The sequence below is a fragment of the Portunus trituberculatus genome, chromosome 41 (genome assembly GCF_017591435.1).
Source record: "Portunus trituberculatus isolate SZX2019 chromosome 41, ASM1759143v1, whole genome shotgun sequence".
Lineage (NCBI taxonomy): Eukaryota > Metazoa > Arthropoda > Malacostraca > Decapoda > Portunidae > Portunus > Portunus trituberculatus.
The window spans coordinates 17305046-17324838 of NC_059295.1; the positions used below are offsets into that span (position 1 = coordinate 17305046).

Consider the following 19793-nt stretch of genomic DNA (forward strand, 5'->3'; position numbering starts at 1 on the left):
GTCTTTGAAAAGACATGGAAAAGTGTAGGGTGGTATCATCAGCATAGGAATGGATAGGACAAGAAGTTTGGTTAAGATCATTAATGAATAGTAGAAAGAGAGTGGATGACAAGACAGATCCCTGAGGAACACCACTGTTAATAGATTTAGGAGAAGAACAGTGGCTGTCTACCATGGCTGCAATAGAATGGTCGAAAAGGAAACTTAAGATGAAGTTGCAGAGAGAAGGATAGAAACTGTACGAGGGCAGTTTTGAAATCAAAGATTTGTGCCAGACCCTATCAAAAGCTTTTGATATGTCTAACGTGACAGCAAAAGTTTCACCAAAATCTCTAAAAGAGGATGACTAAGACTCAGTAAGGAAAGCCAGAAGATTACCAGTAGAGCAACCTTGAGGGAAGCCATACTGGCAATCAGAGAGAAGATTGTGAAATGACAGATGTTTGAGAATCTTCCAATTGAGAATAGATTAAAAAAAAACCTTAGAAAAGCAAGAAATTAAAGCTATAGGGCAGTAGTTTGAAGGATTAGAACAATCACCTTTTTGAGGAACAGGCTGAATGTAGGCAAACTTCCAGCATCAGTACAAAGAACTTTAATTATAAGCATGAAATAGTCAGAGGAAGGAGGAGAAATAAAGTCGATAGACATAGTTGAAAGAGTTTGGCCAGGCAAGGTGCAAGCATGGAAGCACAGTTTTTGAGAACAATAGAAAGGGATCCATCAGGTCCATAAGCTTTCTGAGGGTTTAGGCCAGCAAGGCCATGGAAAACATAATTATGAAGAACTTTAACTTTAGGCATGAAATAGTCAGAGGGAGGAGTTGTTAGCAAAGGTTTGACAGAGGAGTTCATATTTAGAGACAGGTGTGATGGCAGTTGTGCCATCAGGATGAAATAAAAGAGGGAAAGATGAAGAAGTAGTTATTGGAGATTTGCAGTATGTATATTGCATGTAAGTTCAAGAGATCAGTCATCATCAAGGATTTTGCTTAAATACTACCTTACTTAAGTCATCACTTACTTAGTCATTCAGGGCTTTACTTCTTGTCTTGGTGGTGATTGCAAGTAACATATAAACCAAGGTGGGTTTAGACAAGGATCTCATGGACTGTTAAATATATTGTGCTGTCACCAACAAATAACAAGTATGATTGGGTGTTTTATATTGAATGAACCTTTACTAGCTTTTAACATCACTTAGTGATCACATCTATTTTTAAATACATATTCAAAAGTTCCTTATCATGTATCAAATTTACTCTTGAGCCCTCAAAAAAGAGAGCTAGCCTGCAAAAATATTTGTCTCCTAACATTATTATTGCAACTTAGGTGGATCACAATACCCAATGCAATGCTTCAACTTGGTGGTATGTACCCTTTTTAAAGGATGAACCAACCTAAATTCTGGACTGCCATTCAACAAAATAAAGAAAACTAAATCAAATAAAGAAAGGAAAAAAAATTATCACAACTCTACATTTTAAATACTACAATGCCGACTTGCTTCTTTCACTACTAACTTTTCACTTACAACATCACATATAAAAGTCATCACTGTTGGAATATCTCAGTTGCGCTTGTAACAAAAACACACACACATACATGACAGGGAGCAGACATTGGGCAAACACACACCCAGGCGGGAGGCCAACACCCTTCCCTACAACTCAGTGTGGGCGTGAGTGGTCTCTTCACTGAGTTCCTCCTCTGGCTTTGTACAGACTGCTGGAGTGCTGAACAGGAACACATACTCACACCTGTTTGGTTCTGATACACCTATCAGCTTATTCTCTGTCCCACATGATATATGAACCTAGAGAGAGAGAGAGAGAGAGAGAGAGAGAGAGAGGGAGGGAGAGAGAGATTTATTATCATCCTTACCATCACCATAGCAAAAGCAAACATACACCAATCTTGTTATTTTGTGTATTCATTAGTATGTAAGTAACAATGGTATGCCAAACTTTCTTTATACCTAACTTTTGCATACACTGAGATCCTGGTATCCAAAGCCTTATTTGATGTGTATTTATTATATATGAAGCCACACAGTGGAACACTGTGGATCTTTCCCACAATAAGTAACAAGATCTTAATGAAAGTTGAACCTAAATGAAAAAGCTATTGGTTGACTACCAATAAAGAAAACACCTTGAATTACATAATGATTGGTGACCAGTTCTTGGAATAGAAAGCAGCTTATTTAAAAACACCTTTTACGACTTAATTTTCACTCTTAAAAGCTGCAGTCATCCATTATTCATTAACTTCGATATTGAGAGTTAAAAATGCTACATTTATAAGGTCTTGGACCAGAAAGTTGGGAGAGAAAGGGCATCACTGAACCAATAATACTTACATCAGCTGATCTGGTGGGCCCATTCCAACAGGCCTGGCCATTAGAATAAAGCATCCGACTGTATTTGTCACCCTCTGGCCCGGTCCACTCACCCCACTGACCAAGTCGTGTCTCCCCATGGCCTGACTTTGGCTTCTGTGTGGCCTGAGGAGGAAGCAATACAGGCTTGCAGATGGCCTTGACGGGAGGGGCAATTGTTAGCCCATGGATATCAAACATGCCTTTCCTACCCTATGCTTATCTATCTAAATAAAACAAATAGGAGGAACAATCAAGGCTATAATCTATGGTTCCATGGTGCTTCCAGATATTCATGTTTAAGTCCATGTAACAAAGTGTATAAAACTGACTGAAAGTAAAGTGTATGTGTATTGATAGTATTTCAAGAGAAGCAGAGTAAATCCATTATAATCTTGTAAGAATTAGATAGTTAATGGGATTCTTAGGTTGTGGCATCTTACTGAAATAAACTTTTGCATTTTTTTTCTGTAGGCGCCTTTATGAGGTGAGTTTTATATTGTTCTTTGGGTTTTCATTTAGCCGGGTATTTTGATAGTGAAAAAAAAAAAAAAAGCCTTAATATATGGTCTAAAATTCCCATAAATTAAGGCATGGCTATGTATTATATCATAATTGAGTTTGCTTCATGTTCTTATTGGAAAATTACTTTGATTTTTTATCTATTGGTAAAATGGCAGTAGTAAAAATTTTTTTTATTTCTTCCCCATCTGACACACAGAAAGCCTTAAAGAATGAAGAATTAGACAAACCAATCTCAGGAAGTGGTGACACACATCACATTACACCTGCTTTACTCACCTTGTCAAAGGGACACAGGCGGTAGATGTACTCCCGGTCGGTGAAATCATAGCAGTTACCCTCAAGGACTCTGAATTCTTCCTCTGGGCCATAGTCCTTGCCTTGTGTTTCCTCCAGTGTCCGTAGCTCCCTGGTTAGGTCCCTCACCCGCCGGTCTGCTTCGTCAAAGTGCTCTCGTGCCTCATTGGCGGCTGCAAAGGGTCAGGTGAGACAGAGCTTGCTAGGGAACTCAGTTAACATATTTGTATGTGAGAAGTTAATGGAGACATCAAATCATCTACTTTTCACGAGTTTCAAATATTAGTAACGTAAATGTGAATTTGGATGGAGTTATGTTCCTCAAAAGACATTTGTAAATAAAGAATTCAGTCATGCATTTAAATTTTTTTTTCCATCTAAACATATATTTCTTTTTTATTTTTAATATTCTTTTATTGTTAAAAGCAAATTCTATATTCAGAAATCTGAATTTGAATTAAAGATAAAATAATTTTATTCAGGACTTTGAAAACTAGTACAGTAAAACCTCAGCTCACGACCATAATTCGTTCCTAAATCCTGTTCGTCACCCAATTTGTTCGTCCCCTGAATCAATTTTTCCCACAAGAATGTATTGAAATACCATTAATTCGTTCCAGACCAAAAGCAAATATCATACTTTTGTCCATAAAACCCATTCAAAATAGACCTTTAATGTATGCATGACATGAATGAAATAATTATAGAAAGCCTAAATTGTTTTACTTACCTAAGTGCTATCAAAATGATAATAAAATTAATAAAAAAGAAAAGGTTATTTACTTAAGAGACTGGATGTTGATGGCTTGATGGAATGGAGGAGAGGAGGATGGGGAGGAAGACAGACAAGATCCGAGAAGACAGTCATGAGAGAGGACTTTGGATGTGCGCAGCGTGCCAGAGCTACACAACAGCTGTGTAGCGTCACAAGTCAGTGCCGCTATGTGGGGCCCCGTTATAGTGAACATCAGCGTGGGAAACATGGAAAGATTGGCAGTCTTCGTCTCTGCCTTGGAAGACCCTTGCCGGCTGGGGATTGACTTCCTCACGCGTGTCGGAGCAAGTTTGGACTTCCAAAAAGGGAAGTTAAAGGCACATAGCCAGGAAGTTCCTCTGATCCTCGGAGGTGATGCTCAGTGTGAGAGGAGCGGGCAGTAGGGCGGTGTTCCTTGCCAGGCGAGTGAGGAAACAGCTGCGATGGATGTGCCACAATCTGCAGTACCTGGACATGGCCAGGATGATGATGACAGCAACGCTGAGAGCCACCAGAGCAGCGAGGATAACGCTGAGGAAGCTACAGTAGAGCGCACCGGTAACATCACCATGCCCAGGAAAAACAGGAGAAAATCGTGGTGGCACGGAGATTATGTTATGTAATATTTTTCGTATGTTCCTGTTTCTATTTTTCTTTTGTGCTTATGTTTTGTTTTGTTGTTGTGTGATAGCCGGGTTGGCTATCACACAAATGGCTCACCTGCTGGCGAGCCGTTTAACCGCATTCGTTCCCCAAAATATCGTTCGTTCCCTGGGTCGATATATTAACAAATTTTTCGGTCGTCTCCCGAATTGTTCGTCCTTAGAGACGTTCATCAAGCGAGGTTTTACTGTACATCAAGATTGGCCAGTGCATATACATAGCAATTGCTGATCAGTAGATGCAAGGGCAGTACAGGTTTAGCATTATCTACAACCTGCTATGCTCTATGTCAGGGAAGCACTGATGAAACACCTCCCTGTGCCACTAATTTCTAACTCACCATCAACAATCTTCTGAGTCTCTTCATCATACTTTGGATCTTCCTCTTCTTCTTTTGGTACATCGCCTTCATCTTCCTCATCATCATCCTCCTTGCTGTCTCCCTCTGCATACTCATCAGGAAGGTCATAGTCTTCTGCATCATCACCACCGTCATCCTAGTTTGGAGTGAGTAGTGTCAATGTTAGCATTAGCTTTGCCAGTGTCTTGTGTGTGGGTTCTACTGGGCCACTCTCCAATACATTCTACCATCACATCATTGTTTAAAAGTGTGCTGTACACGTAGAGGACTGTCAGTCTTAGTGCAGCAGAGACAATGTGGACAGGCAAACAGAATGCTTTACTGTGATAAGTGCATAAAAAAGTGCTAATTACATTTGTGTTCAGTGCTACAGGAAGGACTTGACATGTTTACAGTGACAGACAGAAAATGTAATCTTTCTACCATACATGAAAAGTATGTCACTACACACATACTGAAGATTATTTAGAAGGCTAAGTTGAAGTTATACTTTTTTGTTAAGGGGAAACAGTAAAATATTTAGGGATAGAGCAGATAAGGAACAAAATACAATATCAAGTTATTTTCCAACATTTTGATACATTTTCATCTACACATCCTACATCCTACTGGTCCTTGAATCCTGAAGTAAAACTAAACTGTGGAAATAGCTGTAAACAGAAGACAATGAAGGTCAGTAACAGGTACATATTAACATAGCTTGCCATGAAGCTGAGTACACAGTGTGCAGGCATTGTCAGTGAGGTGAGTTTTCCTAGGCAACAGGCATTCACTCTGATCAGTTCCCATCTGTTATGACTAATCATGCAATAACAATTAAATACAGTGCAGTGTAGCCCAAAGGATGCACCTGCTATACTTAAAGCAGTGAAATGACCGATTAAGTGACTGATAATGAAGAAAAATGTTATTTGTAATATGTCAATAAAATAAGATAATGAATTGATTTGAGCCTCTACACTATTAGCATCAGCGCAGACAATAGTAGTTTTCTGTCAACCTTATTACTAGAAGGATTTTTTTTTTGTTACACAATTTTTTTTAAAGCTTCCATACAAGAGCTGGCCCTATAATATCATTGAATTTTTTTTTACAACAAACATATTACAGTTCTAGGTCTGCACCTTAAATAGAAGCAAGAAAATATAGAAAAGAAAAAAGATCTACAATACAAAGTTGGTTGATAGGAAATCAAAATGGATTTCCTACAACATTTAACACATCAAAGTTCTGAGGTGGTTTTAAAAGCCTATGATTTCTCATACTATTTTCTTTTAACAGTTAATCCAGTGATATCAAACTTTTTCTTTCACATCACATAGGCAAATCTCTACCAGTTATCCCAGGCAAGTCTAAAAAAAAAATCATGGTGAAAATTCTTCACTAAAACTCTCAAATATTACAAAGCTAACCTTTAGTGAAAAGGAAATAATTTATAGACCTGAAAAATTCTTCCAATGGAAGGCAAATTTCTTCAACGATGAGGCTGGTGCTTTGAATCATGACCGGAATCTAAGCAGAATTAATTCCTATACAAATTTTCTCCTATGAATTTAAAGTTCTCAGATACACAAGATTTCTTACATATTTTCTTAGAGGCCAACGTGATAAACTTCTCATTTGAGTTTGTGTTTTTAATACATAGAGTAACTTTGAGTATGAATATTCTTCATTATGTCACACTTTCATATGTTGAAGAAAGGAAACCTATTCACTGATAAATTCTAAAAACTCATCAGCTGACTGACAAGTGTTTAAAGGGGAAAAAGTGCATCTTATGGGCAGCAAATGTATAGCAATCAACCTAAGCCAAATTAATCACACACACACACACACACACACACACACACACACACACACAGAAACACAAACACACACACACAGCAAAGGAAGAGAAGATACTGATCATGCACGCACAATTTATCCCCCTCACCGCTAAGAGGTCCCAGTTAGCCCGAGAGTTTACGTAGCGCGATATCTGTGTGTGGTGAGGCCACGGGGAAAGTTGAAGTGGTTAGCATAGCGTCAGGCCTTCCTTTATGGGGGATGGGGGAGGTAAGTGTACTCTACAATGTGTTGAGATGTGGATAAGTCAATTATGTGTACTTTATATTGTGTTAGGAGGTGGATAAATCAGTTATGGGTGCTTTTACAGTATTGACATGTGAATATGATGACCTTGTATTATTGTGAGCTTTTGTTCATTTACATATTCAGTAGGAACCACCTGTTACTATTCAAAAGCCCTAACATGAGAGGATGGTCACACACACACACACACCCAGATGATCATTATGGAAATCATTGTTGTGAGTGATCCTTCATGAACATTGATTTATTATAAAAAATTTTGAAAGTTATGAGACAAGAAAACCTCTTTCATAACACTACTTTCTCCTGTGACTCAATCCTGCATTATTGCTGCCAGACATGAGTGTAAGCAAGCGATGTGATACTTGTGTCCAGTGCATCTATTGTTTCAATTTTTAGAGCAAACAACACCTGTGCTGCCCTTGGGATATATTTCAAACAACAGGAGGTTGGAATATTATAATCTTAAAGAATATTGATTAAAAATTCCCTAAAGACTGACTGAGTGCAAATTTAAAGTACATGTGCTGGAAGAGGCAAAATGAAAATTGTACTTTGTGTCACTTCCCATTAGCAAGAGACTAACTATGAAATTTCAGTTATAAGGATCTGCTTCTCTCACAATGCTATTAAGTATACAACAGTCATGAAATCCACTGAAATTCCCTAAACAGTCACACTCTAGTCATCTTTACCAAGTCTGTTAGTATCACAGTTAGTGGTGCTTCAGCTGTCAGCCTCCTACATTGGTGGTGATAATGAGAGTAATTAATGACATGGCTACAAAATTAAATTGCCTTATCATTCAAATAGGTATAAAATAAAGCAGAAGCTCAATGAAGCTAAGCAAGGATTGAAGGATGGATACATGCAAAGCAAGATCCTCATGGGCTATCAATAGATACCTCTGAGTCGACATCGGAGTCAAAATTCTCCACCTCCTCCTCCTCCTCCTCCTCATCTTCCTCATCATCAGTCATGTAGGCATCCTGTTGGGAACATTGCCCAGTCAGGAATAATCTCAGCCCAGTCAAAAATATCTTTAATATAAAATCCCTTGCAAATTTCCTATAGATAGTGTTTTCTATGAAGTGGATAGGAGTTTAGTGTTAACAAATGTTTCAAAGATTCTCACTTAACTTTGATGAGGTAACACATTGCCTAGTGGGAGGGAAGGAGGTCGAGTTGCCTGATATGAGAAGTTGAATTTCCATTTATCTGTCTATCAAGCTGACATTCCTGTTCAAGAGTGCTAGTGGCTGAGACATGGCCTCTACATGCATACATTCACATTCACAAGCATCTCCACACATCTCAGCTTTATGCTTCTATGGGTGAGAGGTCTGATTCTCACTGGCCACGCTACATGAGTTAAATTAACTGAGAATTTTCCTTTGTTCTATCCTAAAGGTTGTGGGAATCCAGATGAGCTTGAAATATATAGGCATTAAAAAAATATATATATTACTATACAACTAATTACTCAATCTAAAAAATATATACATATACATAATAAATTCCAGAAGCAATAAGAAACTACTTTGAAAAATACATAATGAAATTCCTTAATTTATAGCAATGTAGTTCCTATTCCTAAGGGAGTGAAAATGTACTATGTGCAGCTACACATATACAGATGTTCTGACTGATTAATGAATGACTCAATACAAAAGATGTGTGAAACAGGAGATCCAGTGCTACAATCACTCACATCTAATTACACAACTTGTACCACATGAGGTTGAAATTGGAAAACGGTTTATCACAGAAAATATTGCCCTTTTAGGTTAATTTTTCTCTTGCTCTGTTGCATTGGTCCCTCCAGATGTGTCTTCCATAGGGAGAGCTGAGTCAGAAAAGCTTCTGTTCTCCCTATCCAAACACTCCCTACTTGTTATATTTCTTTAGATTATTTTACTTCTTTAAGATGTCAATTAAAAATCTTGCCTGTGCCACTATGTCAGTCTAAAGGCTGACCATCCAAGTTTACAAGAAGAAAACCTATGTGGCATGGGTATTTGCTTAAAATATAAAACATAAAATAGAAATGGATGAAAAAATAAACAATTAAGTAAACAAACAAACATATAAATAAATAAATAAATAAATAAATAAATAAAAATAAATAAATAAATAAATAAATATATAAATAAACAGCATCTTGATACTGATTCAATTACACACTGTCCTGTTTCACTTTCCTTACAGTGAGAGATGAGACATGGTGAAGGAAACAAGAGCAATCACACACTAGTCCAGTGGTTACCTCCTCATCAAATACTGGTGGTGGCGGGGTGAGCTCCTCCTCTGCCTGTGGTGGTGGGGTGGTGGAAGGTGGCGTGAACATGCGTTTGTCCATGAGGTACACAGGCCGCATCATGGCCCAGCCGGTGCTAATGAAGGTCTCCAAACTCATGGTGTCCTCTTGTTGCAAGTAAAACTGTTGATGCAGAGTGATGGGTTGGGTAACACAGGGTATACAGAGCAAGCTTGGGGAATATGGCTAATTGTCTTTTTGTTATCTTAATCAGTGATGCTTGTAGGGATCTGAGTATACAGTACAGGCCCAGTATCATTCTATCCTAGAGTATATGTCTGAAAGTGGTGCTGGTTCAGAAGGATGACCTGAACAAATAAAAAAGGAATTGTTTGGATGGGAGAAGAGGGATGTTCTTCAGCCATTGCTACCCTATGAAGATTAAAAAAATGGGAACAACAGTCTTCACAACAAACAAAATTACTACAAAAGCAACATGTTATTCTGCAAGAATGACAATTCAAAACAAATTTAATTAATCTAAATATAAAACAAAATGAGTAAATGAATATCCTATCAGCTACTAACTAGCAAATGGACAAGCTAAATGATCAAATCAACTAACCACTAGAACAAGACATTGCAAGTCAGGATGTGGGACACTAACAGACATTTATCCTCAATTTCTAATGATAATTTTAGATTTTTCTTTAGACCAGGAACATATGAGTGACTTTGTGGCAGGAGATGTAGCTCTCCAAGAGTTCCCATTATTTAGAAGCTGTCGTGTGCACACAAGCGTCTGTGGCTAGCAACTGTGGCAAGCTGTTGCTCATTCCCGCCACAGCATGGCATGACTGTGTTGAGGACCCACACTCTTGAGCGACTGTGGCTGAACTATGGGCGGTCAGTCACATAACAAACATGGCGCCACAACGTAGTGCCACAGCTGCTAAACCCCACCATGACATAGCCCATAAAGTTGCTCATGTGTTCCCAGCCTTAGGGAGTGGCATATTAGCAGGCCTTATATTTTTGCTCTTTGTTGTTCTAGGCCAGTGCTCCCTATATACAAACCCAAATCACCTTAGCTTCCTCCTCAGACACCTGTCCGTCCCTGTTGGTGTCAAAGGTCTGTCGGGACATCATTTCCTCTTTGGTCAGCACTCCATCGCCATCATTGTCAAGATGAGCAAAAGCCTCCCTTGCCTCAGCCTCATCCTTCTCCTTCTGCTGAGCTATTTCCTGTGCCTTCTTCTCACTTTCTGCTGCACGGTACTTCTCCAGAGCCTCTTTCTCTGGCTCCTCAGCAGCTTTCTTCAGCTCTTCCTTCTCAATACGGACTGTGTCGGCTTCCTCCTTCTCCTTCTTCAGATCTTCAATTTTGCCCTAGAAAGAAAGACATGAAAAGTTATTAGAATACTGGTGCTACAATTTCCATAAAATTGTTGACTTTTTTTCTAATTGCTCAGATTCTTTATCTTCAAGTGCAAGGTTATTGTGTTATCTAATCATGAACATTGCACTGGTCTATCTATACACCACACCAGGCTGTGATGCTGAGGCCATGGTAATGATGAGATAACAGCAATCTGTGGTACTGCTAAGAAAATGTCATACAATTGCTGCGAATCATTATGAAATTTTTCAATAACATTTCACTGGGCCTTTATATATATATATATATATATATATATATATATATATATATATATATATATATATATATATATATATATATATATATATATATATATATATATATATATATATATATATATATATATATATATATATATATATATATATATATATATATATATATATATATATATATATATATATATATATATATATATATATATATATATATATATATATATATATATATATATATATATATATATATATATATATATATATATATATATATATATATATATATATATATATATATATATATATATATATATATATATATATATATATATATATATATATATATATATATATATATATATATATATATATATATATATATATATGATCTTTAACCTGATTTCTATAATTTACGAATGGCTGCAAAACTAATGATGAAATACTTTTTTTTCCATCCTACAACTTGATTTATAGAGAATAAACTGAAAAAAAAAAGACAAGAAAGATGAGAAATTTAACTGCAACCTAGCACACTACTGAAAGGGAACAGACTGCAACGAAACCCCAAAGGCAAGCACACCTCAGCTTCCTTCTTCCTCTTGTGTCCATCCTCAATCATGGCCTGGCGCAGCTGGAACCCTCGCAAGCGCTCCTCCCTCCGCTTGACAGCCTCCTCCCTCGCTGCCCGCCCCAGCTCTCGGCACACATCCACACAGTTGGCCGAGGAGGCATATTCATCTGAGGCATCACAGCAGTCACAGACACCATCATTGACACGAGATGAGGGTAACGTGAGAGGCGAGTGACCAGCATTAGTGCAGTGGAAGAAACCTGGTGTGGGATGAATAAAAAGATTAGTATCAGTTTCTCTCTCTCATGAAGAAAACTAGTATATCATTACAAAGCAGACCTGGAAAAAAACTACGTAATCTACTTTTGGAATGAATTGCAATAGGTTAGGTTATTCAATTCAACCTTATCTAACCTGACCTGACTTAAGTAACAAGGATAGCTGACTTGGAATACAAACAAAACATAATAAATGTGAAATGTGAATAAAAAAAATTTCCTGAAGACCAGATGTTTGGGCCAATTTTATTTCTTCAAAAGCAAGTCCTATTTGTGGCCATATGCAATTTTGTAACAGTAACTATATATAATTGAAATTTGGCCATAACATAACATGCTGATCTCTAGCTATGTAAAGCAATTCTATGACTGACCTAAATTTCAGTCATAGGTAATTGCTCTACATAGTCTTTCAAGAAATGCTAGTATTCCTTAGTAACCATCAATATAGGTAGTTCATATCCAACAAAAACATTTTAAACATTTTACAGCAGAGTTATGAAAAATAAGAAAAGTATTTATTATTTAACTCTACTCTCTAGTAACTTCTCTTCTACACACACACACACACACACACACACACACACACACACACACACACACAGGGTCTTACCATTGGGGCATGCTGCTGTACCAGGTTCATCACTGCCATCCTGACAGTCACAGTAGTCATCATTTACGTACGAGAATGGTATTGTGCCAGAGCCATCAAGACAGCTGAAGTCCCGTGATGGATCATAGAAAGATGCCTCTGTAACGTAAATGGGTGGCTGTTAATTAGGCTATGGGAGATGGAAAGATTAACCTATTCTATTGGTGTACGATGCTTCTAGCATTTCATGTTTTTTTTTTAAATTACTATAGATCAAGACAAAAACAAAACCAGAACAAGGGTTGAGTTTCATTCTCTGACTACTTTCACATTTGATATTTCCTTATAGAAGTTTTAATAATGAAAAAAAGGCGTGAAATAAAACTAGTTACTTTTGGTTTGGTTTCTCTTTCCTTAGGACTCAACTCATGGTCATTAGTATAATTATTGCTATTATTATTATTCCTAAAACCTCCCATGAATACCATCAGTTTCCTTATTATAATTAAAGCCTTGTTAGGACTGCCACAATTCAATATAATATTCACATATTATCAGTCAGGTTGGAAGTGATCACCAGAGTGATTTCCTCAGGACTCAATCTTATGGTCATAAGTATAATCATTGCTATTATTATTGTTCCAAATATATATAACTCCTATGAATAACATCAGTTTCATTATGAGAATTAAAGTCTTGTTAGGATTGTCAATATTCAATATAATTTTCACATTTCAATCACATTGGAAGTGATCACCAGTGAATGATCATTCACTGGATGGAGTTTTCCTCTCCACTCAGATCAATTTCTAGCATTCTAATTTCCTCTGCCATAAATAGCAACACTCCCATTTTCTTTTTGGCAATTCAGCTGACCCATTCTCTCTGTTATACAAGATATGAATTTTTATCCTTCACCCAACACCTGGCACAGCACACAAGCAACAAATTACAACTGGGATTGCCACCACTTCCACCAGTGTGATGCCAAGCTTTATGGTACCATGCAATTACTGAGGAATTTATCTGCAGGTGGGACAAATTTGCCATACAATGGGTTCATGCTAGAGATCATATACATCCAAGTCATAGTAACACATAATTCCAACACATCACAAATAAGGCCAATCTCTGAGTGGTTTGTTCGGCTGATTTTGATGGAATTGCACTGAAAACTTGAGTTTAACTAAAAAATCTTGGTTAGGATTAGTTTAGATACGAAAACATTATCCCATGCTGGGTTCAGGCTTAATTAGGGTTAAGATTTATTAAATTTTGGTGTGAGATTCATGACAATCTGATTAATCAAAGGCCAGATCTCTTTAATAAATACCAGGACATTTTTCAGGCGATACAATAACACGAGGCTTGCCAAGGATCCCACTGCAATACTTATGGCCTCACTACATCCTCATGGTGTTGTGGTCACTGAAGAAATAGAGAAAAAGAAGCAAAGACCCTCAACCAGTAAACCATAGGGCTGGTGATACTATGCCAGGGAAAAGATGGAAGTGATGAAGAAGAATGTTGCTTCAGTGCTTTTAAGCAAAGGGTAGAGTTTCCTGTGTTAGTTATAATGCTCTGTAAGACTTTGTTTGGATTCTGTTCTTTTTCTTTAATGGAACAAGAACCAAAATAAGTGAATAACTTAATATTTTGGAAAATGTTTTCACTATTCCATGAACAAGACTCATATGTAGTACAAGAAGGCTATATTTCAATGCAACTTGCACAGAAGTTGTGATTTTGAACCTTTAATATGGCTATTTATCAAATTAAATTGAATAAAAGAATATGCAGTTTAACTCATTCCCCATCTTGTGTCTTTCTACTTATTGGCTATTATTTCGATAAAACATTTAATATCATAATTACACACCAATGCACGTCTCACCACTTTTCCTCATGCCACTGACCACCTCGCACAGGTGTTGAGTTATAAACACACACCGTGGCACACCAGTAAACAGTCACACCTATGAGTACTGTACTAGGCCAAGCTGCAACAAATCCATACAATAGACTAAAGTATATACTTAAGTGTCTGGAACCAGAACCTAAAATAATGAACACTTAGATATTAATAACAATCAAATACTAATTACACCAAAAGGTAATTTCATCCATACAGTCTTACAAACACCACCTCAGAGCCAACCACTGAACACCTTAAGTCTGAACTCAGAACAAAAGCACTACCAGATACTTGCATCAACACCAACTCCATACCTGAACACTCAAGATCCACCAAGCTGCCACGAAATTCAACAAAGTAAACAAAGCAAATAAATGCGTGACAAATACATTAAAATAGTTCCACACCACCAGTTTAATAAATACCACCTCAAAACCACCAGATGGCCACCGCACGACCGAACCATTAAACATTTACACATCCTGGTTAGCACTGGGAGACCAAAGTCAAGAAAACATGTTGACAGTCACGGTTGCTAAGGAGAACATGTAAGGGTTATTTCTCACTTGAAAGAGGCACTCCCCTTGGTCTCAGCACTTCAGCAGCCCTTACTACAGCCCCGGCCGCCACACACATTAAGGAGAAGAGAACAGCTCCCTTCATGGCGGTGGAAATATAGATATAGATGGAGTGTTAGTGGCGGTGTGTGTGGCGGCGTCCTGTGTGCTTCGTCTTCCTCCCTCTCCACCGGTCAGCTGTGCGTGTTGTGCACGATTCGGCACCAAAATGTATACTTTATTTTACCTATCTCTTCTTCTCTCGACCTTTTTGTTTTATATTTTTGTGGTGTGATTACATGGGGTAATTTTTCTACACATTAACAGACAATATATATGCAGATAGTTATCATATTAACTATCTTTATCTTACATTATAATTTCTCTCATAACAACATAATCTGTATACCTCAGCCTTTCATTATAATTCCAGCCAAACATTAATGCATTTAAGATTTTCTTGCTTATGAATGTAGGATTTTTGTTGCAATAATATAAAACTTTCATTCATAATACTGGAAATTTTTACTGTCATGGTTAGCCTTTGGTTAGTGGTAACCATGCTAGCACAGAAAGAATGATCTAACCGGAGATGCAGGAAATGAGAACAGAAAGTTCCATTTTTACCTTACCGGTACATAATTATCTTTAGCAACTTAGTAGGAAAAAGTGCGACCTATAAAATTACTGATATTGATAGGGAGGAGGCTATTCAGTAAGAGAGTCAAACCTCAAAGTGATCAATAGGGGGGATTTGATTAATGCATGAGTTTTATCGAGGTGAGGTGGTCAGCATGTCAGAGGAGATGCCGTATTTTCAACGGGACCTACAACTTTTTTAATATGTTCTTTTTCTAAGAATCTTTAGATAGTAAGTTTCTATTTTTCAAATTTTGTCTCTATCTTTTAGTTTAAATTACAGATGTCGTGTTTCATCTTTTTTTTATTCTATTGTAACTATCTTTTTGTTTGTCGTCGCCTCATTGCACCTGCCAGCATCATTACTCGCAGCCCCGCCCCCACGCGGCGAGATGAGGAAAGACAACCTGGCAATATTTCATTAATTTTTTTCCCTTTTCTTGTTACTATTCTCAATTACATGACACACAATAACTCCATTTCTCTAAACATGAGAATAGTTGTGAAAGAAATGCGTGTTAAATCATAGCTGTACGTAAGAAAGCAAAAAACTTTAGAAAATATCAATCTATAACAGTTACCCTCTTAAAAGATCGTTTTCTCTTCTGGCAATCATAAAAGGAAGGGGGGGACATTATTATTGACTTGTGATTTAATACTTTCAGAGAGAGAGAGAGAGAGAGAGAGAGAGAGAGAGAGAGAGAGAGAGAGAGAGAGAGAGAGAGAGAGAGTAAAAGTTTAGGTCAAAGCCAAAATTTGTAATCATATTTCATCCCAACCATCATCTCCCTTCATAAGTTCATGAATGTGGATGATAGGTTGAAATAGGCATCATGTGGTATAAATTACCTCATGCGGAACTGTCACATATAAATTTAATGGTCTCTTGTAGTTTCCCTTATTTACTTATGTTCATGACCATAGCTCTTCAAATGATTCGGTTTCGCATTACAGATGAAGATACTCATTAGATCGTACTTAGTAATTGCAAAGTTCAAATACTGCATCCTCAGATTTTACTTTGCAGGCTCGAGTAGGAAAAAAAAAATTACTAGGTAAGTGTTTTTTTATTATTGAGATTTTGTAAGTTTTAGTGAAACCTTACTTTTTGAACACATATATGCTTCTTATCATTTAAATAAAGAATAAATAAATAATGAAGAAATCTATTGTAATTTTGAAGGATAAGGCCGAAAGAAACGGACGTAATGAGATATTTAGTAAAGTTTTCCAATGTACGCAGGTTGATTTTGTCACAAGAAAGTCGTGTAGAGTTACTCATATGAAATCGTAAGTGTTACTATTATCAATCAAAGGTTGAAAGACGATTTTGTAGTTTGCACCATCAGAGAACAAGAAAGAAGGAAATTATGCCCAAAATATGAAATTCCATTTGAATATATTTGTACCGCACTGAGACACCTAATGTCTAGATGAAAGTGATTACATATATAATAGAATGTTTATAATGATAATCGAGAGCAGAATTGAAATATGCACTTTTAATGTTTCATCTTCATGACTAAAAACGGATAAAATAATAATAAAAAAAAAAAACCATAATTTACAACATACACATAACAATAGATTAATTCGAGAGCAAAGAAAGACTCACATTATCTTCTTTTAAGAGGGAGGTATCGAGGCATTTGCTTCCCAATTTTGGCTGACGCTTTCCCACTTTTTAGAGAGCCAGCACTCAAGTGGGCCTTTTTTTAATCTTTTTTTTTTTTTTGCCCTTAAGTGGCCCTCTCCTTTACATAAAAAAAAAAAAAAAAAAAAATATATATATATATATATATATATATATATATATATATATATATATATATATATATATATATATATATATATATGCTGACTATCTGCCTTCCCTTCCTGAATAAAGTGCAAAGTGACGTATAGCTAATTTCGTGAGTAGCAAAATAGACTCCGCTAACTTCAATCTGCTTCCCTTCAATATCCATCTTTATTTCTTCACACTATACCTTGCATCCTCCCTGTACCCCTTGTACCCCTCTTCTCTTTACACACACACACACACACACACACACACACACGCGCGCACACACATACACACAATTCAAGAGGCAACACTAGCAGCAAAACGAGCAATGGAGTAGTCAAAACGTTTCAGTGTTAGTAATTCACTTCTTGTTGCATAAAATCGCAGACGTTAATAAATAAATGCGACGAGTGGTATTCAGCTATTAGAGGTGTTATGAATAAATCAAAATAATATATAAAATAGTCCATAATAAGTTTAGTTTGAAATCATTCACCTAGCGCAGTTTTTTAAGAAGCACCTATCACATTTCAGAAGTCATTCTCTCGTTATGAATCACAATGAAATTCACGCCAATGCAATCATAGTATACAAGAACGAAATTTGCCAGTATTTCCTCTATGGTACTCTTTTTTAATCTATTTCCTTTTTTTCTTTTAGTGTGGAAGAAAACGGGAACTTAGAGGGCTTTTTGCCGTCTTTCTCTGTGTCTCTTTTACTCAGAATGATTAAATAAAATAACTAACATAACCAGTTCACTAACTAGTTAACTGGCTGACTGACCGACCAGTGAACCATCTAACTGACTAGCTTACCATAACGAATAAAACACATATATGTACTGCTTTGCATCGAAGGAAGCTTGGAGGGACTGGAGAGAGTTAATAAGGGCAGGTGGACATGGGTACGTATCGCGCGTTACACATGAGAATGCCACACGTATATCATCTGGCTCCTTTTAGTTTTCTTCATGTTCTTATGCTATCGTCGTCATAATTATTAACGTCAATTTCATCATGTCGGTAAGATCGATGAAGAAAGTACCAAAATGAATAAATAAATTAATAATCAAATTAATACATGAATAAAAATCGTATTTGTCAACATAAGCAAAAGTACCACAAAAAAAAAAAAAAACATGCATGGACATCAAGTTGCAGCAGACTTGTTGGCCGTTACGTGGCTGTTTGTTGGCTTCTCTTATGATTAGTCACTTTCATCATGAAAAACAACTAGCAAATATAATAAATGCATATAAGATAAATAAATATAAAACCTTAAACAAACAAATAAATGAATAAATAAATAAATAAGTGTAAAATTATGAAAGATTTTATATCAATGAAATTGCGATATATCATCTTGTTTCTTTTTTCAAAATTACGAACGATAGATAGCACAATGTTAATCCCTCCTTCAATGACAAAACATAGAACACAGAACTACTTACCCTGTAGCTTCACTGCAACTCAACTCCACCAAGGACCTCCGCTTATCCTATCCCTCCTTGTCCCGTGCACCTGTCTGTGTCCTCACGGAGCGACCACGTCTTGACCACCGTGGCGTTCTCAGCCTAGCGGGTCTGCATCTCACTCCATCTGGTGGGCAAAAGTCGATTAACCTGTCTGACTTCATTGTGTTTGACGTTTTCCCACAATCTCCGCCAGCCTGTATCAAAAACACTTTGCTCCCTCACCACGACCATTTTCAAAAGTCGCAGAGATAACTAACCGGGTTCTCACGAGTATCGTTCCTATCAATAATATAGAAATCTGATTAAACTGTCACTAGAATTGTGAAAAAAACACCCTTAAAACCCGTATAACTTCAACTAGAGCCTTCCGAATGTAGAACAGGTACTGCGAAGAAGTGTTTCAGTATAAAGTCCCTCAGCTGTTAGGAAGCCATCAACTGTTTCGTGTTGTAAGGAGTAAGCAGAGCAGAGAACTTAGGATTAAGACACAACTCTAAACGCAGTGGGAATTGAGTACAAAAGTTTGCCTAAGTTATGACCACAACTGTGCTTTGTATTGTCCATCTTATTGCACAGTGCTGGAAATAAATAAAAGGGAAATGAATAGATGAAAATAAACACACTAGCGAGTAATTTAAAGGGAATAAATTCTGTCTGTAATACTCGTTTTCCTTTCTTTCTTTTGTGCCAAGAGTTGCATCAGTCTTTGGCCATCTGTCGCAGTCACGCAGCAGTAATGGTAGTGGTGGTGGTGGTGGTGGTGGTGGTGGTGGTGGTGGTGGTACTACTACTACTACTACTACTACTACTACTACTACTACTACTACTACTACTACTACTACTACTACTACTACTACTACTACTACTACTACTACTACTACTACTACTACTACTACTACTACTACTACTACTACTACTACTACTACTACTACTACTACTACTACTACTACTACTACTACTACTACTACTACTACTACTACTACTACTACTACTATTAC

General features: G+C 36.9%; 1 protein-coding gene across 3 annotated transcripts; it reads right to left on the minus strand.

Annotated features, from left to right (window-relative positions):
• Positions 1 to 1103: 1103 nt before the first annotated feature.
• LOC123516879 (glucosidase 2 subunit beta-like) lies at positions 1104 to 15096 on the minus strand. 3 transcript variants are annotated; one of them, XM_045276597.1, is made up of 10 exons: positions 14906 to 15096; positions 12446 to 12583; positions 11564 to 11814; positions 10411 to 10713; positions 9334 to 9507; positions 6910 to 6954; positions 4956 to 5112; positions 3181 to 3371; positions 2362 to 2505; positions 1104 to 1815 (listed from the first exon to the last, which is right to left on the minus strand). In XM_045276597.1, exons 1-10 carry the CDS (start codon positions 15000 to 15002, stop codon positions 1663 to 1665), a joined length of 1653 nt encoding a protein of 550 aa, XP_045132532.1. In that variant the 5' UTR covers positions 15003 to 15096; the 3' UTR covers positions 1104 to 1662. The 3 variants fall into 3 exon arrangements, with proteins under 3 accessions (XP_045132532.1, XP_045132531.1, XP_045132533.1); XM_045276596.1 differs by lacking the exon at positions 6910 to 6954 and adding an exon at positions 7973 to 8056; XM_045276598.1 differs by lacking the exon at positions 6910 to 6954 and having other exon boundaries at positions 14906 to 15095.
• Positions 15097 to 19793: the final 4697 nt, after the last annotated feature.